Genomic DNA, 27,251 nt, shown 5'->3' on the forward strand with positions numbered 1-27,251 from the left:
CCACAGTCCCTCATTAATAATAGTAAGAACTAGCTCTTAATGAGCACCTGGGCTCCGTTACATTAGCTAATTCATTTCATCATCACAGCAACATTTTTAGGCATGTACCATTATTTTCCCATTTTACAGAAAGAAAAACTGAGGCAAGAAAGGCTAGGTTACTGGCCCCCAAAGTTACACAGCTCATAAATGGCTTGGAACCCAAGTTCCTAAGCCCCACCCTGTGATACCTCTCAAGGGTCACATTACATGAAATATTTGCCTGGTATCACCTGCCCACTCTGTAGCATAGCCTGAGTGTTAAAACCTTAACAGAAGGTTAAGGTCTAAAACCTTAGCAGAAGTGACCATGGGATTCCAACTCTGATGTGTTCTGCTGCAAATCACATTACTGGTTCATTTGCAGAGTCAGGACTATAACGCCGCCTTTCTGACTGGGGGTGGGGTGGGGATAGCATGTAGAGAATAACACAAAGGCCCTATAAAAGGCCCCAGCTGTTCAAAAACCTCTCTTTTCTATCTCCAATGAATTACTCTTTGTATGAAAACCTTTCTCCCTAAAGATCATAATTGAAGAAGAAATGTGGTGCCAGATTGATTCCCCAGCTGTCTGTGGTCAGCTTGTTGAACAGTGTGGGACACAGAACAGGGCAGGTTGGATAGGGTAAGGGTAATGGGGAGGTTTTGGAAGGAAAGACAGGAGGCAGTGAGCAGGGCACTGGGTATGGAGCAGGACTAGTGAAGAGGGAGAGGAAATCTGATAAAAGAGGAGAGTCCCCAAAGGAGGACAGATAAGAGGCCCCCAATACTTGTTTCCTCCATCATCTGAGCCTGATCTTAGGAAGCCCAGGAGTGCCCAGGACTCCAGTAAACAGCTGGGGAGTAGTGCCATATGGCATCAAACCCAGCTGTGGAATGAAACAACAAAACCATCCTGTTCCTTTGTGAAGGAATTTCAGGCATCATCAGCTGGTGGCTTGGGGTTTTGGCAAAGAGCATGACAAGTTGGAGCTGGTCTCTGGAGTTTCCTTGGGATCTCACAAACTCCATAGTCAGAAAAGCTCATTCTGCTGGATGCCCGAAAGTCTCACTATTCTCAACACCAGAAGTAGCAACAACATGGACTGTATTCTGATTTTATTTGCTGCTGTTTGCAGCTGCAGCTGCATTTCATACTGTTGTGAGTATGAACTGGGTAATGTGCATTTCAGTGACATTTGTTAGCAACAGCAACATTAGGACATCAGCTCTGGCAATGTTGTAGGTCCTCTTCCACTTCATGAGTTGCTTGGGGAGGAGGGTTTTTGTCCTCAGACTGAGGGATCACAGACCAACATGCCATTTACAGGCATTCATGTCCAGATGCAGAGGGAAAGGCACCATCCTACCTGACCTCATCTGTATGGGGCTGCCCTTGAGACCCTGTGCCTGGGCCCCAGCCTGAGTTCTGGCTGAACCCCACACAAATATAGAGACCACAGCTGGGAGTAGGGCCCCTCAAACTCTCCATCTTCACATGGAACCCTCTGTAGCAGAGTTGAGAACTATATATTTGCCAGAACTTCAGTGGCTTTGGTACTGTCATCATCTGAGACCACTTGTTCCCGCTGTTTCTCAACCTCCTGAATGAAATCTGTGGAATATCTGTGGAAGTTCAATTTTAAGACACCTGGTCTGTTATCTAGGTGATGTAAGTGAGAGATGACCTTGCAGGTGTGCCTTGGATACTGTGGTTTCAGTGATAACCTTTGTTCTGTTCAGTTACCCATTGCATCCGGTTCTTCACAACCCTCTTGTAGTGCCTTGATTACTGGGGATCTGAGGGCAGGGTACAAAGTAGACTGGAGGGGAAGGAGCTTGGAAACAGATTTGGGCTTCAGACGAGAACAATGTGAACCTATTGAACCAGCAGAAAGGGAAGTTATCCCAAGCCTCAACACAAGGTTTTCTTCAGTTTTATTAATTTCTTCAGTTTTATTAATGTCTACTAGATTTCACTCTTGCCATGTAAATACAGATTAGATGTTTTTTTCAGTTATGATAAAGTTTAGAACAATGTATTTTTAGGACATTATCTTGCTTTACCATTCCTATAACTTGCAAGTTTAACTTCCATTTGGAAACTGTATAATGCTCTTTGAAAATATATATTGTGAGCTTAAATTTTCTTCTACCACTTGACATTCCATAAATGGCATATATTTAAAGTATAGGTGATTTGATGAGTTTTGGCATATGTGAACACGTGAAACCATCTCCACGATCAAGATAGTGAGCATATGCATCACCCCCAACAGTTTACTCATGTTCCTTTGGAATTCCTCCCTCCCATCCTTTCCTCTTACCATCCCCTCCCCATGCAACCCCTGTCTGCTTTCTGTTTGTATTTCCTAGAATTTTATATAAATGGAATCATATGGTATATATTCTTTCTCATCTGGCTTCATTCACTCAGTATAATTATTTTTAGATTTATCCATGCTGTTGCTGTGATGTGCTAATTCCATAGCTCTACTGGCAAGTCTCAAGTTTCCAATTTTACACTCTCGTTCCTTTGGCTAAGGACTCTGATAACATTTATAATACACACATCCTCGGAAAAGGTAAAATTTAGACATTATCAACCATCCAGGTGAAGATCTTGTCAGAAGTGTTTTTTGGAGAATTGGTTTTGTTAGAAGTGTGATGGGGTAAAGTGAAAAGAGTAAGACTTCTAGGCATATGAGAAGTGTTCCTGAGAGAAACCAATAAAGCAGGGAAAGGAGGCTCTGACTCTTGAAAAGAAATGTTTCCACCCTCTCAACATTGTATGTATCTGTGAAGCACAATAGAGTGAAGTGCAATAAATAAAACAAGGTGTGCCCTGGGGCACCTGGGTGACTCAGTCAGTTAGGCATCTGCCTTCAGCTCTGGTCATGATATCAGGGTCCTGGAATTGAGCCCCACATCAGGCTCCCTGATTAGCGGGGAGTCTGCTTCTACCTCTGCCCCTCCCCCTGCTCATGCTCTCTCTCTTTCTCTCAAATAAATAAAATCTTTAAAAAGCCAACAAACATGGGATCCCTGGGTGGCTCAGCGGTTTGGCGCCTGCCTTTGGCCCAGGGCGTGATCCTGGAGTCCTGGGATCAAGTCCCACGTCGGGCTCCTGGCATGGAGTCTGCTTCTCCCTCCTCCTATGTCTCTGCCTCTTTCTCTCTCTCTCTCTGTGTCTATCATAAAAATAAATAAATAAATAAATCTTTAAAAAAAAAGCCGACAAACAAAGGAAAAAGCAAGGTGTACCTGTAGAGCGCTGGCTCTGTTTTTCATGAAAACTTGGTGCAAATTCAGATCTCTTCTTTAAATTTTAAATAAGGTCTAATTTTCAAAATGCAGTAGTTTCAAAATGTGATCTAAGGTAATGGAATCAAATGTGATCTAGTGTAATGAAAGATCTTTGAGAACCTGGGTGTATTAGCTTTCTGTGTATAGTGTAAATACCCCCACTCTGCTGTTGGAGGCCAACAGTTCCACTAGGACTTGTTGGCAAAGAGTGCTACACCGTTTCAATGAAACAATGTATGTTTGTTTTAACTGAACTAAAATAAATCACAAGATCCCCTAGGTTTATAATGCATCTTTTGTATAAATATATATTTTCTAGACTATAAAATAGGGATGTTTCTTTACATTCTAAATTAGGTACTTTAGTTAGAATGTTAAGATATTAAGATTTTGTATAACCATCACTATCTTGAAAAACTGTTGCATAGCTATTTTCAAGAGCTCTGACTGTAATCCTGAAGTGGTTTCTAACCATTAGGAGAGGGAGGAGCTGATCACTGCTATAAACATGAATTAATGCATCCTAGTGGCCACTTTACCTCTGAGAGGCCAGTTACAAAAGGTGTGAACCAACTCCTGAGTTGTATGGAGGTGAAGGTGGGTAACAAATGCCACAAAAGAGCAACAACAACAAAGCTCAATGCGAGTATTGGAAACAATAATTTTTATTTTATTTTGTTTTAAATATCTTATTTATTCATTAGAGACACACAGAGAAAGGCAGTGACATAGGCAGAAGGCGAAGCAGGCTCCTTGTGGGGAGCCTGATGCAGGACTTGATCCCAGGACCCCAGGATCACGACCCGAGCCAAAGGCAGACGCTCAACCACTGAGCCACCCAGGTATTACAGTCATTTTTTGTTTTAAAGCACTTATACCCTTGATCAGTGTGTCTCAGCCAAGGCTCTATTGACATTTTGGGCATAATTTTTCTTTGATCTGGGGCTTGTCCTGTGCCTTGTAGGATGTTCAGTAGCATCCTTGATCTCTATCCACTAGATGCCAGTAGCACCTCCCTTGGTTGTGACAACCAAAAATGTTGCTGAATATCGCCTGGGGGACCAAATCATCCATTTGCTCTCCACTGAGAACCACTGCCCTAGAGTAAAAGGTTCTAAAATTTTAAATTTGAAAATAAAAAAGCTTTATTGAGATGTAATTCACATACCACACAATTCACCTTTTGAGAAGTGGTTTTTAAGTGTATTTACAAGGTCATGCAACCATTACCGCAATCTAATTTTAGACCAATTTTGTACTCCCTAAAAGAAACCTTATGCCCATTCGAAGTCAGCCCTTATTCCCCACCACCCTAAGCAACCACTAATCTACTTTCTGTCTCTCTGGATTTGCTGGTTCTGGAGATTTCATAGAAATGGAATCATACAATTTGTGATTTTTGTGACTGGTTTCTCTCATGTAGCATAATGCTTTCAAAGTTCACCCACTTTTTAGCATGTATTAGTACTTCATTCCTTTTTCAGGCTGAATAATTCTCCATTGCATGGATAAACCACATTTTGTTTATCCATTCATCAGTTGCTGGACATTTGATGTGCATTTACTTTTTGGCTATTGTTATTTTTTTACTATATTTTATTTATATTCAAGTTAGTTAACATATAGTGTATTATTAGTTTCAGGAGTAGAATTTAGTGATTCATCAGTTATATATAGCACCCAGTGCTTATTACATCAAATGCCCTCCTTAATGCTCATCACCTAGTTATCCCATCCCCCCACCCACCTCCCCTCCAGCAACCCTCAGTTTGTCTCCTATAGTTAAGAGTCTCTTATGGTTTGCCTCCCCCTGTTTTTTTTTAAGATTTTATTTATTTGTTCATGAGAGACACACAGAGAGAGGCAGAGACATAGGCAGAGGGAGAAGCAGGCTTCCTGTGGGGAGCCTGATGCAGGACTCAATCCCAGGACCCCAGGATCATGACCTGAGGCAAAGGCAGATAGATGCTCAACCACTGAGCCACCTAAGTGCCCCCCCCTCTGTTTTTTTTAAGATTTTATTTATTTATTCATGAGAGACACACAGAGAGAGGCAGAGACACAAGCAGAGGGAGAAGCAGGCTCCCTGCAGGGAGACTGATGCAGGACTCAATCCCAGGACCCTGGGATTATGACCTGAGCCAAAGGCAGACACTCAACCCCTGAGCCACCCAGGCGCCCCTGCCTCTCTGTTTTTATTTTATTTTTTCCTTCCCTTCCCCTATGATCATCATGTTTGCTTCTTAAATTACACATATGAATGAAATCATATGGTATTTATCTTCCTCTAACTTAACTTCCCTTAGCATAATACATTCTAGTTCTATCCACATCATTGCAAATGGTAAGATTTCATTCTTTTTGATGAGTAATATTCCAGTGTGTGTGTGTGTGTGTGTATTCCATTATATATAGATATATAATGGTAGTATATGTAATGATATATATATTATATATATATTATATGTATATATTATATGTAATGACATATAATGGATCTTCTTTATCCATTCATCAGTCAGTGGACATCTGGGCTCCTTCCATATTTTAGCTATTGTGGACATTGCTGCTATAAATATTGGGGTGCATGTGCCCCTTTAAATCACTATTTTTGTATCCTTAGGATAAATACCTAGTAGTGTAATTGCTGGGTCATAGGGTAGTTCTATTTTTCACTTTTTGAGGAAACTCCATATTGTTTTGCAGAGTGGCTGCATCAGTTTGCATTCCCATCAACAGTGTAAGAGGGTTCCCCTTTCTCTGCATCCTTGCCAACATCTGTTGTTTCTTGACTTGTTAATTTTAGCCATTCTGACTGGTGTGAGGTGGTATGTCATTGTGGTTTTGATTTGTATTTCCTTGATGATGAGTGATGTTGAGCAGTTTTTCTTTTTTTTAATTAATTAATTTATTTATTTATGATAGTCACACACAGAGAGGGAGAGAGAGGCAGAGACACAGGCAGAGGGAGAAGCAGGCTCTATGCACCGGGAGCCCGACGTGGGATTCGATCCCGGGTCTCCAGGATCGCGCCCTGGGCCCAAGGCAGGCGCTAAACCGCTGCGCCACCCAGGTATCCCTTGAGCAGTTTTTCATGTGTGTTAGCCATCTGGATGTCTTCTTTGGAAAAGTGTCAATTCATGTCTTCTGCCCATTTCTTGACTAGATTTTTTGTTTTTTGGGGTGAGTTTGTCAAATTATTTATAGATTTTGGATACTAGTCCTTTAGCTGATATGTCATTTACAAGTATCTTATCCCATTCTGTAAATTGCCTTCAGTTTTATTGTTTCCTTTGCTGTGCAGAAGATTTTTGTATTGATGAAGCCTCAATAGTTCATTTTTGCTTTTGTTTCCCTTGCCTCTAGAGATGTGTTTAGTAAGAAGCTTCTGTGGCCAATGTCAAAGAGGTGGCTGCCTGTGTTCTCCTCTGGGATTTTGATGGTTTCCTATCTTATATTTAGGTCTTTCATCCATTTAGAATTTATTTTTGTGTATGGTGTAAGAAAGTGGTCCAGTTTCATTCTTCTGGATGTTGCTGTCCAGTTTTCCCAACACCATTTGCTGAAAAGACTGTCCTTTTTCCATTGGATAGTCTTTCCTATTTTGTTGAAGATTAGTTGACCAAGGAGTTCATTCGGCACCAATTAGACCAATATGTCATAATTAAGTGCAACTGATGGAAACCCAGAGGCATTGACAATAGGATGTGCAGAAGAATCAAGGGCCAGATCTTGATGCTCAACATCAGTTATGGAAGCAACAAGAAAACAGAGCACATGCTTCCTGGTGGCTTCTGGAAGTTCCTAGTCCACAATGTGGAGATTGAAGTGCTGCTGATGTGCAACAAATCTTACTGTGCTGAGATTGCTCACAATGTCTCCTCCAAGAACTGCCAAGCCACTGTAGAAAGACCAGCCTAGTTGGCCATCAGCATCACCAATCCCAATGCCAGGCTGCACAGTGAAGAAAATGAATAGATAAACAGCTTATGTGCATGACATATTTGTGTTAATAAAACAATAAAATTACCACAAAAGAAAAGGAAGAGAAAAGCACAAAGCAGTTTGGTAATTTCTGTCTGCTTATTTGTGTCTAGGGCACCTTCATGTTTAGTCTCCCAAATTAAAACCTTATTCTTTATCTCTTACAGGCCCCATGTCTTGGCTTGCAGTGTGTTTCCAGTTTGTTCTTTCTCTCCAGGTCCGGCTCTACCATATGGATCTCTACTTTTATCTCCTCACTCCGTGATAATCACAGGTCCCTTAATTGGTTCCTCTGCAGCTTCCTTTTAGTTTCTCCTTCTCTTGCCTATCTAGTCTTTCTCAGCCAGGCTAAGCTTTAGAACAGCATTGCTGTGATTTGGTCTCCACCTTTTGGTCAATGACAGGAATTCAAGTTAATTCAATTCAATTAAATTCAAATCATTCATTCATCAGCTATTTATGATGCCCAGAATTTACTGTGCTGGGAATGCTGGAGAAGTTCCAGATATGTGTTAGAGTCCCTGTCTTTCATTAGGACAGATAAGACAGTTACAAAGTACCCATCTGAGGTCATATGTGGTAAGAGCCACTGGAATGGTACAAGCACAAAAATAGTTTGAGATCTTTTCTGGCCAGTAAGATTGTGGATGCCTTTGTGAATGGGATGGCACTGGTAAAAATTCTTTATATGGAGATGGTGGTGGTAGGGCATCTGGTGGCGAGGATGGCATGAGCAAGGGAATGGAAATAGGGAAGCACAGATGATATAAGAGTCAAATAATTGGAAGTAGATGAGTAATGAAAGATCAAGTAGTGCAGTTATATAGACCAAATAGAATGGAAGGTTTTGAAAGCTGGGGCAAGGGGTTTGAAGTTTATGTAGTGGACATTGGAAAACAAGTGATCTGGGGTTTCTCTGTTATTATAGCTTTTCTGGCCTATTGTTACGAGATGTTATGATGCATTTGAGAAGGTTCTGATGAGAGGGTTTGGGGAGTACATAAATTTCTATCATGAACTTCCTTCATGATTTCTTCCAGTTACTTTATCTCTTTGGACTGGGTTTTCCTTGTCAATAAATCAAAGGATATGGAACAAAATGATCTTCCCAGTATCTCTACTCTTGACTGTAAGCATGGACCAAGAAGCCCTGATGCTATTTGAAGAATTAGGAATGTTGGGGTGAGGGCTGTGGAAAAATGGCAAGGATCATATGTGGGATTTCCATGGAGAAATGAGTCATATTTGGAAACACTGGAAAATAAGAAAATGTTTGTTTATAATGAACCCAACTTTCCTCAAGCACATATTTTTTCCCTTTAGTAGCTTCCTTCCCACCTTTAACATAGAATGTTGTAAAATTCTCCAGAAATAAAGTGCATGTGCTTTGTCTCATCTTTGTATCCCCAATGTGTAGCAGAGTGCCTGGCTCATAGCCTTTCAGTAAGACTCTGCTATATGAATAATTTCTTCTAATTTCCATCAAAACCTGCTCTCAGGTAGGAAAAATGTCAGCAAATGATACTAAGGTATAAATGACTGATAACCATTTAAATAATGACACATATACTAATAGAAAGTTTTCTTATAAGGAATGGAATAGCCCTTTGCTAAAAACGAAATCCAGCTCTAATAGTGGCAAACATAGAACTGAAAGAGGTTTCAGGATGGTAGCAGGACATTTCTAGCTGGGTTCCCAGATACTATTATCCTTTTTCCTAAAGGGGCTAGGTGGTTTCCACCTAGAGGCTAAATCTTGCCTCATTCTCTACAAATGCTATCTCTTCTAAGTGGAACCTTTGAGAGCTCAGTTTTAATATTCTAGGGCTCAGTGTTGGGCTCTGCTTGCTTCTAAATTGATCTCTGGGTCTTTATAGTCCATTTAACAAAACTGGGCTTCTTCTTGTTTCTTTAACCTGGATATCTGTCACGATGATGTGTCCCCTCCCTCAGATGATCTCAGATTAGAGCTCTGCACTTACCTTTTCCAGTATGTCCTAATACCTCAACTGACTACCCATGGAATCAAGTTTTGGCTTCCATAGCCCATCCAGTACCCACAGTCTTGCCCCCTGTTGTAAGATGCCCCCAAGGCTGACAGACAACTTGCTTAGACTTCCAAGAATCATATCCATATATAGCCTGCTCCTTGATTACTCTGCTGCTATACTCTGAGAGCTAGCTAAAATTCTGCGCACTTCAAATTGGAGCTTCCTCTGCCACCTCACCCATCTCACCTAACTACTGACCTGGACTACCCTCTGCCATTTACTCCCATAGCTCCTGGGCATTATATTTGTCCTGCCTCAAATGAAGGTGAGCCAGCTCCCTCGTGAGAAGGGTTTAGTGAGTCTACTTCTAGGCTCTGGCTTTCTTAATTGAACTTATGTTGCCATGCCCTCGAAAATGGCAAACAAGGGCCCATTTATCTGAAGCTTCTGATGTCAGACCCTGGAGATAATAGACTATCCTGCCAGGTTATAAAGAAAGCCACATGGCTAACATCTTCTTGTGGGAGTCACCTAGGCAACAGAGGCTGCCTTGTTGTCACAAGATAAGAATCTTCCATATGGATATTTTTCTCTAGTTAGACACCTTTTACTTGATTCAGATCTGGTTTATATTTCTCTAAAATTTTCTTCCTTGACACATAAGAAAGTTGACTTAACTTCTGACTGATCTTCCATCTGCTCCCTTGTGTTATGTGCTTATTGCATTCAACTTAGGCAGAAATGAATTTCATTGTCAGAGGGACCATTATCTGCACAGGGTAGGGAGATTTCTTTATGACATAATTTCAGGCATTCACAGAAATTTCTACACTCAGACATTACATTGATGTTAACAGCACCATCCTTATTTCCATCTAAGCTCTTCAATGGATGTGGCTCAATTTCTACCCTATGTTTTCAAAGACTCAAGTGACTTGGATAGAGGAAACAGAAACAAAGCAAAAACTGTAGTTAGTGATTATTATGACTGCTGGCCTTATGGATTCTCCCTATTATACACTGATGTTTTTAGAGGAATTTATTGGCCTGCACAATTGGGAAATGCTGTGTTCTATGCTTTGAGGTACAGCTGATAAATTACATTATCAGGGCTCTCACATGTTATCTTCCTTGGTAGGCAAGAAGGGTCCCAAGGAGGACTGTATTTGGCTAATTTGTGTAATGTTACCTCCCTTTATCCAAATACTGTACATAAGAGGGAGGGAGGAAGGTTGATGCTAACTGGCCAGCTTAGGTCACAGGATGTCAGCCGAATGGTCAGAAGGGGCAGACTCTTTTTGGGAGGATAGATTTCTTATTTTTTTAAAAATTTTTAAATAAGTATAAACTTGCAGGAAATTACAAAAATAGGACAACTTCATCCTCACCCATCTTCCCCAATGGTGACATCTTACATAGTTGTAGTATAATACCAGAACTAGGAAACTGACATTGGTACATTACAGTTAATTAGAATATAAACTTCATTCAGTTTTTACCATTAAAAAAACTGTATTTATGTGTGTATGTGTGTGTGTGTGTGCGCACACACACACACGTAGTTTTATGCAACTACCACAATGAAGATCCAGAACTGGTCCATCACCACAAAAGAACCCCCTCATGTTACCTCTTTATATTCACTCTATCATCAACTTTTCTTCAGATTGGCTACACCATCCTACATTCCCATCAGCAATGCATGGAGATCCAGTTTCTTTGTGTCCTCACCAGGATTTGGTATTTGTCACTCTTTTTTATTTCAACTGTTCTAATGGATGCCTAGTGATATTATCACATTGTGGTCTTAATTGACATTTTTCTAGTGGCTGGTGATGTTGAACATCTTTTCAGATACTTACTTGGCATCTATATCTCCTTTTTGGTGAAATATATGTTCATGTCCTTTGCAATTTCTAGTTGGGTTGTTTGCTTTTTTGTTGTTGTGCTCTGAGAGTTTTTTTTATATATATACTACATATCAGGCCTTTGTCGGATATGGGGCTGGCAAATATTTTCTCCCAGTCTGTAACTTGTCTTTTCATCTTTTTAACAGAATCTTTAAATGGAACAAATGTCTTTAATTTTGATAAAGTCCAATTCATCAATTTTTCCTTTTAAGGACCAGATACTATTATCCTTCAAGTCTAAGAATTCTTTATTGAGTCCTAGGTTCCAAAGAATTTTTTCCTATGTTTTGATTCTAAAACAGTTTTACATTTTACATTAACTCCATGATCCATTTTCAGCTAATTGTACAAGGTTTGCAGTTTAGGTTAAGATTCCTTTTTTTTCCTTTTTTTTTTTTTTTGGCTTATGAATATCCAGTTGCTTCAGCACCATTTTTTTCAAAAGGGTATCATTCCTCTATTGGATTTTTTTGCTTCTATGTAAAAAACCAGTTGGATATTATTTATCTGGGTCTATTTCTGAGTTTTTTATTCTGTTCCATTGATGATATCTGTATATCTGGTTTTTTTTGTATCTCTGTTAATACAATAATTACCTTGATTATAGCTATAGCTATGTAGCAAGCCATCACATAGAGTGATCCCTCCCAATTTATTCTTTTAAAAAATTGATTTATTTTTTTAAAAAATTATTTTATTTTATTAAAAAAAAATTTTATTGGAGTTCAATTTGCCAATATATAGCATAACACCCGGTGCTCATTCCGTCAAGTGCCCCCCTCAGTGCCTATCACCCAGTCACCCCAACCCCCTGCCAACCTCCCCTTCCATCACCCCTAGTTCGTTTCCCAGAGTTAGGACTCTCTCATGTTCTGTCTCCCTTTCTGATATTTCCCAATTATTTTTTCTCCTTTCCCCTTTATTCCCTTTCACTATTTTTTATATTACCCAAATGAATGAGACCATATAATGTTTGTCCTTCTCTGATTGACTTATTTCACTCAGCATAATACCCTCCAGTTCCATCCACGTCAAAGCAAATAGTGGGTTTCTGTCGCTTCTAATGGCTGAGTTCCACTGTATACATAAACCACATCTTCTTTATCCACTCATCTTTTGATGGACACCGAGGCTCCTTCCACAGTTTGGCTATTGTGGACATTGCTGCTATAAACATCGGGGAGTAGGTGTCCCGGCGTTTCATTGCATCTGTATCTTTGGGGTAAATCCCCAGCAGTGCAATTGCTGGGTCATAGGGCAGATCTATTTTTAACTCTTTGAGGAATCTCCACACAGTTTTCCTGAGTGGCTGCACCAGTTCACATTCCCACCAACAGTGCAGGAGGGTTCCCTTTCTCCACATCCTCTCCAACATTTGTGGTTTCCTGCCTTGTTAATTTTCCCCATTCTCACTGGTGTGAGGTGGTATCTCATTGCGGTTTTGATTTGTATTTCCCCGATTGCAAGGGATGCGGAGCATTTTCTCATGTGCTTGTTGGCCATGTCTATGTCTTCCTCTGTGAGATTTCTGTTCATGTCTTTTGCCCATTTCATGATTGGATTGTTTGTTTCTTTGCTGTTGAGTTGAATACGTTCTGTATAGATCTTGGAAACTAGCCCTTTATCTGATGGGTCATTTGCAAATATCTTCTCCCATTCTGTAGGTTGTCTTTTAGTTTTGTTGACTGTATCCTTTGCTGTGCAAAACTTCTTATCTTGATGAAGTCCCAATAGTTCATTTTTGCTTTTGTTTCCTTTGCCTTCTTGGATGTATCTTGCAAGAAGTTACTGTGGCCAAGTTCAAAAAGGGTGTTGCCTGTGTTCTCCTCTAGGATTTTGATGGACTCTTGTCTCACATTTAGATCTTTCATCCATTTTGAGTTTATCTTTGTGTATGGTGTAAGAGAATGGTCTAGTTTTATTCATCTGCTGTCCAATTGTCCCAGCACCATTTATTGAAGAGACTGTCCTTTTTCCATTGGATAGTCTTTCCTGCTTTGTTGAATATTAGTCGACCATAGAGTTGAGGGCCCACTTCTCGGTTCTCTATTCTGTTCCATTGATCTATGTGTCTGTTTTTGTGCCAGTACCACACTGTCTTGATGACCACAGCTTTGTAGTACAACCTGAAATCCGGCATTATGATGCCCCCAGCTCTGGTTTTCATTTTCAATATTCCCCTGGCTGTTCTGGGTATTTTCTGATTCCACACAAATCTTTTTTTTTTTTTTAATTTTTATTTATTTATGATAGCCACACACAGAGAGAGAGAGGCAGAGACACAGGCAGAGGGAGAAGCAGGCTCCATGCACCGGGAGCCCGAAGCGGGACCCGATCCCAGGTCTCCAGGATCGCGCCCTGGGCCAAAGGCAGGCGCCAAACCGCTGCGCCACGCAGGGATCCCCCAATATTGATTCCACACAAATCTTAAAGATGATTTGTTCCAACTCTCTGAAGAAAGTCCATGGTATTTTGATAGGGATTGCATTGAATGTGTAAATTGCCCTGGGTAGCATAGACATTTTCACAATATTAATTCTTCCAATCTATGGGCATGGAATATTTTTCCATCTCTGTGTCTTCCTCAATTTCTTTCAGAAGTGTTCTGTAGTTTTTAGGGTATAGATCCTGTATCTCTTTGGTTAGGTTTATTCCTAGGTATCTTATGCTTTTGGGTGCAATTGTAAATGGGATTTATTCCTTAAAATTAAATTTAAATTAAAAAATCAAGTATGTTTTATTTACAATTTCATTTTATTTTATTTTTTTAAAGATTTTATTTATTTATTCATGAGAGACACAGAGAGAAAGAGAGGCAGAGACACAGGCAGAGGGAGAAGGAGGCTCCATACAGGGAGCCTGATGTTCGACTCAATCCCAGGTATCCAGGATCATGCCCTGGGCTGAAGGCAGCGCTAAACCGCTGAGTCACCCAGGCTGACCTACAATTTCATTTTAATACTACTATTTAGGGTTTGTGCCTTTCTATATATATTTTATTTTATTGTTTTCTTTTTTAAAAAAGATTATATTTATTTATTTGAGAGTGTGGCCGGAGATGTGGGGCAAGATGGTGTAGGAGTAGGATCCTCAACTCACCTGGCCCCACCAACTTACCTCGATAACTTTCAAACCATCCTGAAAACCTTATGAATTCGACATGAGATTTAAAGAGAGAACAGTCGGAATGTTACAGAGAGAAAGCTTTTCGCTTCTAACAATATAAGAAGGTGGAAAAAAATAAAATAATAAAGAATCAAGTGCCCCCCACCCCCCCCACCCCCCGCGCAAGGAGCCGGGCTAAGGCGAGCAGCGAGAGCCTCCAGGACAGGAAAGCCCAGCCTCGGAGAAGCAGCAACTTTAAAATCCGCACTGGATTCTTCCCGGATGGAAAGGCGCCTAGCTGGGAACTCGGACAGGATCCCAGGAGGGGCAGTGCAACCTCCAGTTTCCCGGAGTCACTAATAGAGGAGGTGCGCCCCGGGAGAGAGCGCGCCACAGACTGTGGGCCTATCTGGGTAAAAGGCTGGAGCGCACACCCGGCGGGGCCTCGGGGAGAAGCCAGTCCATTGGGTGTGGGCTCTGGACAGAGGGGTCTGTGCCTCCTTCCCTGCGGGAGCCGCGGCCCCAGAAGTGCGATTCCAGCAGCACAGGCCCCAGATCCCAGGGCTCTGAACAGACACAGCCAGTGATGCTGCGCTCCCCTGGGGACAGGCGGAGGTGGGGAGGGCCCAGGACAGCAAGGACTCTCCTGCTGATGGGCGCCCCCAAGCTGTGCAGAGATCAGTGCACCTGTGCCAGCCCGGGAGCATCTAGGCCACTGCGGACTGGGAGACTGTGGTGGTTTCTGCAGGAGCTGACTCCAGAGCTGAAGAGCTGGCCACCGCCAGTGTTGTTCCTCCTGGTGTCACTCTGTGCCTGGGACAGAGTGGCCGCCAGGGAACATGGGTCTCACGGGGTAAACAGCTCCCATTGAGCCTGGCTCCCGGCAGGGGGGAGGGGCAGCTCCCCCAGGTGCACACACCTGAGAATTAGCAGAGCAGGCCCCTCCCTCAGGAGACCAGCTGGAAGGACAGGGGAAGAGCAAGTTCTTGATCCAGCAGTGCTGGAAAGCTCCAGGGAAAGTCAGAGGGATTTATAGTATATAGAACTAGAGGGTATCCCTCCTATTTTTTTCTTCCTTTTTCCAGTACAACTCGTTTTTACATCAAACTAAAAATTGCAAGTTTTTTCTCTTTTCCTACCTTAACTACAATATTTTACCACTTCTTCATTTTTAAGTTTCTTCCTTTTTGACTTTCATATTTCTACAATTATAGGTTTTAGATATATTTTCCATTTCTAGATTTCCTTCAAAATACTCAATTTGATTTTGGGAGATATACAAGATATGTGTTTTTTCGTTTTGTTTTGTGTTTTTTGTTTTCTCTGCCTCATTAGGTTCTACAATGGCAGAAGTTAATACCTTCTAAAACATGACCAGCATGCACCAAGAACCAAGTGGTATACCGTGCTGGTTCATTCTGTGAGATTCCTCATTCCCATTCTGCCCCTCTCTTTTATCTCATTTATGTTTTGGTGGTCAATGTTGGGCATTTCTACAAGTATTACTGGTTTATATAAATTTGGGACTGAGAATCTTCTAATATACAGAACTTAATATACTCAGAACCATGAGGATCACCCTCTATGAGCCCTCAGGTGGACTATATCTCCCTCCACTACAACTACATCACCACCACCATCTCCCAGTCCCCCCCTTTCTTCTTCTCTTTATTTTTTTTCCTCTTTAATTTGCTTTTTCTCTTCTTTTTTTCTCCCGTCTTTTTTTTCTTCTACTTTGGGATTCTTGGCCTTTTATTTTTTACTACTTTGTTTTAAAATTTGTTTTTCACTTTAGGGATCTTTTTGTTTTATTTTGTTCTGATCTTTGTTTTCAGTTTCTGATCTCTTACCTGTTCAGAATCATCTAGGGTGAAATTGACTTTAGTCGTGGTTGATATTCTTTTTTTTTTTTAAAGATTTTTATTTATTTATTCACAAGAGACACACAGAGAGAAGCAAGGACATAGGCAGAGGGAGGAGAAGCAGGCTCCATGCAGGGAGCCCGATGTGGGACTTGATCCTGGGACCAAGGGACCACACCCTGAGCCAAAGGCAGACACTCAACCACTGAGCCACCCAGGCGTCCCCGTGGTTGATATTCTTGACTCAGCCCACTCATACAGCCACATTTCCCTGAGCAAAATGGCTAGAAGGAAGAACTCACCACAAAAGAAAGAATCAGAAACAGTACTCTCTGCCACAGAGTTTCCAAATTGGATTACAATTCGATGTCAGAAAGCCAATTCAGAAGCCTAATTTTAAAGCTACTGGTGGCTCTGGAAAACAGCATAAAGGAATCAAGAGACTTCATGACTGCAGAATTTAGATCTAATCAGGCTGAAAATAAAAATCAATTAAATGAGATGCAATCCAAACTGGAGGTCCTAACGACAAGGGTTAATGAGATAAAAGAAAGAGTGAGCAACACAGAAGACAAGTTGATGGCAAGGAAGGAAGCTGAGGAAAAAAGAGAAAAACAATTAAAGGACCATGAGGAAAGGTTAAGGGAAATAAATGCCAGCCTCAGAAGGAAAAATCTACATTTAATTGGCGTTCCAGAGAGCGCCAAGAAGGATAGAGGGCCAGAAAGCAGATTTGAACAAATCATAGCTGAGAACTTCCGTAATTTGGGGAGGGAAACAGGCATTCAGATCCAGGAGATAGAGAGGCTCCCCCCCAAAATCAATAAAAACCGTTCAACACCTCAACATTTAATAGTGAAACTTGCAAATTCCAAAGATAAAGAGAAAATCCTTAAAGCAGCAAGAGACAAGAGATCCCTAACTCGTATGGGGAGAAATATTAGATTAACAGGAGACCTCTCCACAGAGACCTGGCAGGCCAGAAAGGGCTGGCAGGATATATTCAGGGTCCTAAATGAGAAGAACATGCAGCCCAGGATACTTTATCCAGCAAGGCTCTCATTCACAATAGAAGGAGAAATAAAGAGCTTCCAAGATAGTCAGAAACTGAAAGAATATGTGACCACCAAACAAGCTCTGCAAGACATATTAAGGGGGACACCTGTAAAAGAAAGAGGACGCCCAAAGAAATAATCCACAAAAACAGGGAGTGACTAGGGATTATGATGACACTAACTTCATATCTTTCAATAGTAACTCTGGATGTGAATGGGCTTAATGACCCCATCAAAAGGTGCAGGGTTTCAGATTGGATAAAAAAGCGAGATCCATCTATTTGCTGTCTACAAGAGACTCCTTTTAGACGTAAGGACACCTCCAGCCTGAAAATGAAAGGTTGGAGAACCATTTACGATTCAAAGGGTCCTCAAAAGAAAGCAGGGGTAGCAATCCTCATATCAGATAAATTAAAATTTATCCCAAAGACTGTAGTAAGAGATGAAGAGGGACACTATAGCATACTTAAAGGATCTATTTAACAAGAGGACCTAACAATCATGAATATTTATGCCCTAATGTGGGAGCTGTCAGCAAAACAATCAATTAATAACCAAAGTTAAGACATACTTAGATAATAACACACTAATACTGGGAGGCTTCAACATGGCACTTTCTGCAAATGACAGATATTATAAGCACAACATCTCCAAAGAGACGAGCTTTAAATGATACACTGGACCAGATGGATTTCACAGATATATACAGAAGTTTGCATTTGAATGCAACTGAAGATACATTTTTCTCAAGTGCACATGGAACTTTCTCCAGAACACCACATACTGGGTCTCAAATCAGGTCTCAACCTATACCAAAAGATTGGGATTGTCCTCTGAATATTTTCAGACCACAATGCTTTGAAACTAGAACTCAATCACAAGAAGAAATTTGGAAGAAATTCAAACACTTGGAGGTTAAAGAGCATCACAATGCCGGATTTCAAGTTGTACTACAAAGCTGTGAAAATCCAGACAGTGTGGTACTAGGACAAAAACAGACACATAGATCAATGGAACAGAATAGAGATGAATGGGTCAACCAGGAAATTAGAGAAGAATTAAAAAGATTCATGGAAACTAATGAGAATGAAGATGCAACTGTTTATTTATTTATTTATTTTTTAATTTATTTATTTATGATAGTCACCGAGAGAGAGAGAGAGAGAGAGAGAGAGAGAGAGGCAGAGACACAGGCAGAGGGAGAAGCAGGCTCCATGCACCGGGAGCCCGACGTGGGATTCGATCCTGGGTCTCCAGGATCACGCCCTGGGCCAAAGGCAGGCGCTAAACCACTGCGCCACCCAGGGATCCCGAAGATGCAACTGTTTAAAATCTTTGGGATACAGGAAAAGCAGTCCTGAGAGGGAAATACATCGCAATACATGCATCCCTCAAAAAATTGGAAAAAACTCCAATACACAAGCTAACCTCTCACCTAAGGGAACTGTAGAAAGAATAGCATATAAAACCAAAACCAAGCAGAAGAAGAGAGGTAATAAAGATTCGAGGAGAACTCAATGAAATACAGACCAGAAGAACTGTAGAACAGATCAACAAACCAGGAGTTGGTTCTTTGAAAGAATTAATAAGGTATATAAACCATTAGCCAGCATTATTAAACAGAAAAGAGAAAAGACTCAAATTAATAAAATCACGAATGAAAAAGGAGAGATCACAACCATTACCAAAGAAATACAAACGATTTTAAAAACATATTATGAGCAGCTATATGCCAATAAATTAGACAATCTAGAAGAAATGGATGCTTTTCTGGAAAACCACAAATTACCAAAACTGGAACAGGAAGAAATAGAAAACCTGAACAGGCCAATAAACAGGGAGGAAATTGAAGCAGTCATCAAAAACCTCCCAAGACACAAAAGTCCAGGGCCAGATGGCTTCCAAGTGGAATTCTATCAAACGTTTAAAGAAGAAACAATACCTATTCTACTAAAGCTGTTCCGAAAGATAGAAAGAGATGGAATACTTCCAAACTCGTTTTATGAGGCCAGCATCACCTTAATTCCAAAACCAGACAAAGACCCCATCAAAAAGGAGAATTATAAACCAATATCCCTGATGAACACAGCTGCAAAAGTTCTCAAGATACTAGCCGATAGGATCCAACAATACATTAAGAAGATTATTCACCATGACCAAGTGGGATTTATCCCCGGGATGCAAGGTTGGTTCAACACTCATTAAACAATCAACATGGTAGATCATATCAACAAGAGAAAAAACAAGAACCATTTGATCCTCTCAATAGATGCAGAGAAAGCATTTGACAAAAGACAGCATCCAAAAAAAAAAAAAAAAAAAAAAAAAAAAGACAGCATCCATTCCTGATTCAGAGTGTAGGTATAGAGGGAACATTCCTCAGCATCTTAGAAGTCATCTATAAAAAAGTCCACAGCAAATATCATTCTCAAAGGGGAAACACTGAGTGCCATTCCCCTAAGATCAAGAACACTACAGAGATGTAGACTCTTACCATGGCTATTCAGCATAGTACTTGAAGTCCTAGCCTCAGCAATCATACACCAAAAAGAAATAAAAGGCATTCAAATTGGCAAAGAAGAAGTCAAACTCTCCCTCTTTGCAGATTACATGATACTGTACATAGAAAACCCAAGAGACTCCACCCCAAGGTTGCTAGAACTCATACAGCAATTCAGCAGTATGGCAAGATACAAAATCAATGCCGAGAAATCAGTGGCAGTTCTATACACTAACAATGAGACTAAGGAAAGAGAAATTAAGGAGTCAATCCCATTTACAACTGCACCCAAAAGCATAAGATACCTAGGAATAAACCTAACCAAAGAGATACAGGATCTATACCCTAAAAACTACAGAACACTTCTGAAAGAAATTGAGGAAGACACAGAGATGGAAAAATATTCCATGCCCATAGATTGGAAGAATTAATATTGTGAAAATGTCTATGCTACCCAGGGCAATTTACACATTCAATGCAATCCCTATCAAAATACCATGGACTTTTTCAGAGAGTTGGAACAAATCATCTTAAGATTTGTGTGGAATTAGAAAAGACCCTGAATAGTCAGGGGAATATTGAAAATGAAAACCAGAGCTGGGGGCATCACAATGCCAGATTTCAAGTTGTACTACAAAGCTGTGAAAATCCAGACAGTGTGGTACTGGGACAAGAACAGAGACATAAATAAATGGAAAAGAATAGAGAACCGAGAAATGGGCCCTCAACTCTATGGTCAACTAATATTCGACAAAGCAGGAAAGACTATCCAATGGAAAAAGGACAGTCTCTTCAATAAATGGTGCTGGGACAATTGGACAGCCATGTGCAGAAGAATGAAACAGACCACTCTCTTTCACCATACACAAAGATAAACTCAAAATGGATGAAAGATCTAAATGTGAGACAAGAGTCCATCAAAATCCTAGAGGAGAACACAGGCAACACCTTTTTTGAACTTGGCCACAGCAACTTCTTGCAAGATAATCCATGAAGGCAAGAGAAACAAAAGCAAAAATGAACTATTGGGACTTCATCAAGATAAAAAGCTTCTGCACAGCCAAGGAAACAGTCAACAAAACTAAAAGACAACCTACAAATGGGAGAAGATATTTGCAAATGACCTATCAGATAAAGGGCTGATATCCAAGATCTATAAAGAACGTATCCAAGATCTATAAAGAGCGTATTCAACTCAACAGCAAAGAAACAAACAATCCAATCATGAAATGGGCAAAAGACATGAACAGAAATTTCACCAAAGAAGACATCGACATGGCCAACAAGCACATGAGAAAATGCTCCGCATCCCTTGTCATCAGGGAAATACAAATCAAAACCGCAACGAGATACCACCTCACACCAGTGAGATTGGTGAAAATTAACAAGACAGGAAACAACAAATGTTGGAGAGGATGTGGAGAAAGGGGAACCCTCTTGCACTGTTGGTAGGAATGTGAACTGGTGCAGCCACTCTGGAAAACTTTGTTCTTCAAAGACTTAAAAATAGAAAAAAAAATAGAGCTATCCTATGACCCAGCAATTGCACTACTGGGTATTTACCCCAAAGATACAGATGCAGTGAAACACCGGGACACCTACATCCCAATGTTTCTAGCAGCAATGTCCACAATAGCCAAACTATGGAAGGATCCTCGGTGTCCATCGAAAGATGAATGGATAAAGAAGATGTGGTCTATGTATTCAATGGAATATTCCGTAGCCATTGGAAATGACGAATACCCACCATTTGCTTCAACGTGGATGGAACTGGAGGGTATTATGCTGAGTGAAGCAAGTCAATAAGAGAAGGACAAACATTATATGGTCTCATTCATAGGAGGAATATAAAAAACAGTTAAAGGGATTAAAGGGGAAAGGAGAGAAAATGAGTGGGAAATATCAGAGAGGGTGAAAGAACATGAGAGACTCCTAACTCTGCGAAATGAACAAGGTGTAGTAGAAGGGGAGGTGGGCCGGGGGATGGGGTGGCAGTGACAGGCACTAAGGGGAGCACTTGATGGGATTAGCACTGGGTGTTATACTATATGTTCCGGAATCGAAATCCAATAAAATATTCAATAAACAAATAAATAATTACTTAAAAAGAGAGAGCATGTGCACAAACTCGAGAGAGGGGCAGAGGGAGAGGGAGAAACAGGTTCCTTGGAGGGTTTGATACCAGAACCCTGAGATCATGACCTGAAGTGAAGGTACCCACTTAATGGACTGAACCACCCGGGTGCCCCTATTTTATTTTATTTTTAAGGTTTTATTTATTTATTTGAGGAAGAGGGAGAGAAGGAGAGGGAGCGAGAGAGAGAGCTAGATTAGGGGCTGAAGGAGAGGGAGAGGGACATCTGTGTGTCTTAGCAGTTGAGCTTCTGCCTTTGGCTCAGGTTGTGATCCCTGGTCATGGGATCCAGTCCCCCATCGGGCTCCCCACGGGGAGCCTGCTTCTCCCTCTGCCTATGTCTCTGCCTCTCTGTGTGTGTCTCTCATGAATAAATAAATAAAATCTTCAAAAAAAACTTTGATAGAAAATGCATTAAACCTATAGATCTATTTGGAGAGAACTGAGATCTCCATTATTTTGAGTCTTTCAATCTGTAAACATGGTATATTTCTCCATTTATTTAGGTCTTTGATTTCTTTCATTAGCATTTTGTAATTTTCAGCATAGAGATCCTGTATATGCTTTTATTTTTTATTTTTTTAAAGATTATATTATTTACTGTGGAGACACAGAGAGGCAGAGACATAAGCAGAGGGAGAAACGGGCTCCCCATGGGGAGCTTGATATGGGACTTGATCCCGGGACCCAGGATTACTACCTGAGCCAAAGGCAGATGCTAAACCACTGAGGCACCCAGGTGCCCCCTGTACATGCTTTTAGATTTTATAATTGTCTCTTAAACAACATGGGTTTGAACTGCACAGGTCTACCTATATCTGGATTTTTTACAGTGCGGTATTAAAATGTATTTTCTCTTCCTTATGATTTGCCTAATAACATTTCCTTTTCTCTAGCTTACTTTGTTGTAAGAATACAGAATACGATACACATAACATACAAAATACGTGTTAATGGATTGTTTATGTTATCATAAGGCCTCTGGTTAACAGAAGGCTATTAGTAGTTACATTTTTGAGGAGTCAAAATTATACACAGATTTTCGACTGCACAGGGTCAGCACCCAAACCCCTGCATTGTTCAAGGGTCAACTGTCTTTCATTTTCTTTAGCACAATCCTAAGGGGTACTGTGCTTTAAACTTTGATTTCCCTGAGGGGTACTGTGCTTTAAACTTTGATTTCTTTAAACTTTTGATATAAAATTTGTTTATATATATATACAATTGGTTTTTGAGTGTTGATTTTGTATTCTGAAACCTTGCCAAACTCACTTATTAGTTCTAGGAGGAGTTTTAGGAGGGTGGCTTTTTTTTTTTTTTTTTAGTAGATGCCTTGAGATTTTTTTTTTTTTTAAATATTTTATTTATTTATTTAGGATAGTCACAGAGAGAGAGAGAGAGAGGCAGAGACACAGGCAGAGGGAGAAGCAGGCTCCATGCACCGGGAGCCCGACGTGGGATTCGATCCCGGGTCTCCAGGATCGCGCCCTGGGCCAAAGGCAGGCACCAAACCGCTGCGCCACCCAGGGATCCCGATGCCTTGAGATTTTTTATATAAACAGCTATAAATAGGAATGGTTTTCTTTCTTCTTTTAAAAAAATCTGTATTTTTAAATTTATTCTATTTTTTTCCTTTGCCTTTTTGTCTTGTTCCACTGGTAGAACTTTCAGTAGAATATTGAACAATGGTGATAGGATATGTACATCCTTGCTTTGTTCCTCATCTTAGGGGAGAAACATTCAGTCTTTCCCCATTAAATACAATATTAAATGAAAGTTTTTTGTAAATACTCTTTATCAAGTCAAGGAAATTTCTCTCTATTCTTAGTTTGCTGAGTTTTTTTCTTTTAAATCATGAATGGGCACTGGATTTTGCAGATGCTTTTTCTGCCTTAATATCTCTTCTTGATGAACTGGTCCTTTTATCATTATGTAATACTTTTTGTTTCTAGTAATTTTTTTTTGCTTTGAAGTCTACTTTAATATTATACAGTCACTCCTGCTTTTTTAAAGTTAATGTTTACATTATATTAATTTTTACATTTCTTTTACTTTTCACCTACCTATGTGGTTGTATTTGAAGTGGGTTTCTTATAGACAATATATACTTTTTTCTTTCATGGTGCTTCATTTTATTTACTATAGAGCTTTTAGCGATATTGCCTGGAATGACTTGCTCTTTTGTTGAGTTTATGGTTGATTTTTATCTCAACAGACTGTAAGTTCCATGAAAGCAGAGCCATTTTCTGTCATATGTTCTTCTAGAGCCTGAGCCCCAAAGAGGTGTGCTTGGCACATAGTTTTGTTTTGTTTTTTGTTTTTTGTTTTTAATAAATTTATTTTTTATTGGTGTTCAATTTACCAACATACAGAATAACACCCAGTGCTCATCCCGTCAAGTGCCCCCCTCAGTGCCCATCACTCATTCACCCCCACCCCCCACCTCCCCTTCCACCACCCCTAGTTCGTTTCCCAGAGTTAGGAGTCTTTATGTTCTGTCTCCCTTTATGATATTTCCCACACATTTCTTCTCCCTTCCCTTATATTCCCTTTCACTATTATTTATACAGTATATGATTTGATTAATTTTTAATCTATTCTGCTAATACCTCTTTTAATTGCAATATTTAAACTATACTTAAGGTAATTATTGATATGTTAGGGCTTACGTCTGCCATTTTATTATATTTACATGGTCATAAATATGTTAACACTGAATATTGCTTTAACCCAAACCATGATATAAATCTGCTGGGAAGATGGGAGGAAGGGGAACCATGTGTGCAAAATGCTGGAAGAAGAGAGATAGATATTTATCTTCTGTAGCAGGAAGTCAACTTACAACAAATAAAATTGAAAATAGATAAGAAATATCAGTATAATAATATCAATGATAAATAGAGGTTAATAATTTAGGGAATAATTAAAAGCATTGAATGTGGTTGCCTCTAGGGAATGAGAATCATGGATGGGTAAGGGTGGAGGAAAACATTGCATTTTTAAAAGCCTTAGAACGTATCACTAGACTTTTAGAACTTTAAATTGCTTGATAAAAATATAATTAGTAAATCTAAATTTTAAAAATAATCAATTATTTTTTAGTGCAGTTTTCATCAACCTTGTCTGCCCTTTAGAATTGTCTAGGTGAACTTTTTAAAATACCATTTTTCAGGCCCATCTTATACCAATCAAGCTGGGTCTGGGGTTCAGGTATCAATATTCAAAACTCATTTCCCAGAAATGGACCCTCAACTCTATGGCAACTAATCTTTGACAAAGCAGAAAAGAATATCCGATGGAAAAAGAATAGTCTCTTTACTCAATGGTGTTGGGAAAATTGGACAGCCACATGTAGAAAAACGAAACTGGACCATTTTCTTACACCATACACAAACATAAACTCAAAATGGATGAAAGACCTAAATGTGAGCTAGGAATCCACCAAAATCCTAGAGGAGAACACAGGCAGCCACCTCTGTGACCTTGGCCACAGCAGCTTCTTGGTAGACGCGTTTCCAAAGGCAAGGGAAACAAAAGCAAAAATGAACCATTGGGACCTCGCCAAGATAAAAAGCTTCTGCACAGCAAAGAATCAACAAAACTAAGAGGCAACCTATGGAATGGGAGAAGATATTTGCAAATGATATATCAGATAAAGGGCAAGTTTGTAAGATTTATAAAGAACTTATCAATCTAAACACCCAAAACACAAATAATCCAGTTAAGAAATGGGCAGAAGATGTGAACAGACAGTTCTCTAAAAAAGACATTCAAAGAGCAAACAGACACATGAAAAAATGCTCCACGTCACTTGGCATCAGGAAAATACAAATCAATGCCACAATGAGATAACACCTCACACCAGTCCCAATGGCTAAAATTAACAAGTCAGGAAATGTTGATGGGAATGCAAGCTAGTAAAGCCACTCTGGAAAATAGTATGGAGGTTCCTCAAGAAGTTAAAAATAGAACTACCCTTTGACCTAGTAATTGCACTACTGGGTATTTACCCCAAAGATACAAATGTATTGATCCAAAAGGGCATCTGCACCCCAATGTTTATAGCAGCAATGTCCACAATAGCCAAATTGTGGAAGGAGCCACGATGCCCTTCGACAGATGAATGGATAAAGAAGATGTGAAAAAAAAAAAAAAAAAAAAAAAAGAAGATGTGGTCTATGTACACAATGGAATATTACTCAGCCATCAGAAAGGATGAATACTTACCATTTACATCAATGTTGATGGAACTGGAGGGTATTATGCTGAGTGAAATAAGTCAATCAGATAAAGACACTTATCATATGGTTTCACTCATATGTGGAATATAAGAAACAGTGCAGAGGATCATAAGGGAAGGGAGGGAAAATTGAATGGGAAGTCATCAGAGAGGGAGAAAAACTATGAGAGACACTTAACTATAGGAAATAAACAGGGTTATTGGAGGGGAGGTGGGTGAGGGTATGTGGTAATTGGGTGATGGGTATTAAGGAGGGCATGTGATGTGAATAGCACTGGGTGTTATACACCACTGATGAATTACTGAACTCTACATCTGAAACTAATGATGTACTATCAATGTATATAATGTTGGCTAATTGAATTTAGATTTAAAAAATGAAAAAAACCCCAACCCCCCAAAACCATAACTTTTTCCCAGATTATTTGGATGTGTATTGGGTTGAGATGGCTGGTTTAGAACATATACTATCAGTAGACCTTGGGTAAAATGTTAGTGGCAGTGATAAAGGTAAAACATGAAGCTCTTACTATCTTAAAGTCAACCAACTTACTGGAGACTTGTGGGTCAGACACTTTTGGAAGGCCCTGCTTGAGAGAAATCAAACATGGGCTAAATATTTGTAGATGGTGAAGCAGAACAAAAGAGCACTACAGCCACAATTTAGGGCCTTCCAGGTCTATCTCATGTGATTAAAACTACCAAGAGGCTCTGACAATTTATATTTTCTCAGCTCATAGAGAGAATAAAAGCAGAAGGGAAAGAAAGAAGAAAACATAAACTCCTAAATTTAGTGTGTTCTGTAGTTCTTATGGTATCACTTGAAATAGTTTACTATATAAAGTGGCCTGTGGTGCCTTCTCAAGTACTCTCTTTGGGCCTTTATCAGCATTTGGCAGTCATAACCAGTGGACTCATATACCAAGATAGAGGGCATTGAAGTTTTGCCTGAAGAAGAACATGGGGGCAATGACAAGAGACCAAAAGTGGGTTTGTTCTGTACAGGTGTCCCAAAGGATGTACATTCAGGAAAGCTACAAAAGTGAGATGGGCCTCTCTCATCACAAGAGGTAACTACAAAATGTGCCTCTAGAGAGAGTCCTAGCATTTTAAAAAATATACAACGTGGCATTTTTTAGTATATTC

The 27,251-nt window shown here is 40.0% G+C and overlaps 1 protein-coding gene across 1 annotated transcript in view; it reads left to right on the forward strand.

Annotated features, from left to right (window-relative positions):
* Positions 1-7,029: 7,029 nt before the first annotated feature.
* LOC112673211 (polymerase delta-interacting protein 2-like) overlaps positions 7,030-27,251 on the forward strand; it is a 29,908-nt gene continuing 9,686 nt past the window's right edge. Inside the window, 1 exon segment of the mRNA XM_035712292.2 lies at positions 7,030-7,244. Coding sequence (XP_035568185.1) covers positions 7,030-7,244 — 215 coding nt within the window.

The sequence above is a fragment of the Canis lupus genome, chromosome X (assembly GCF_003254725.2).
Source record: "Canis lupus dingo isolate Sandy chromosome X, ASM325472v2, whole genome shotgun sequence".
NCBI classification, from domain to species: domain Eukaryota; kingdom Metazoa; phylum Chordata; class Mammalia; order Carnivora; family Canidae; genus Canis; species Canis lupus.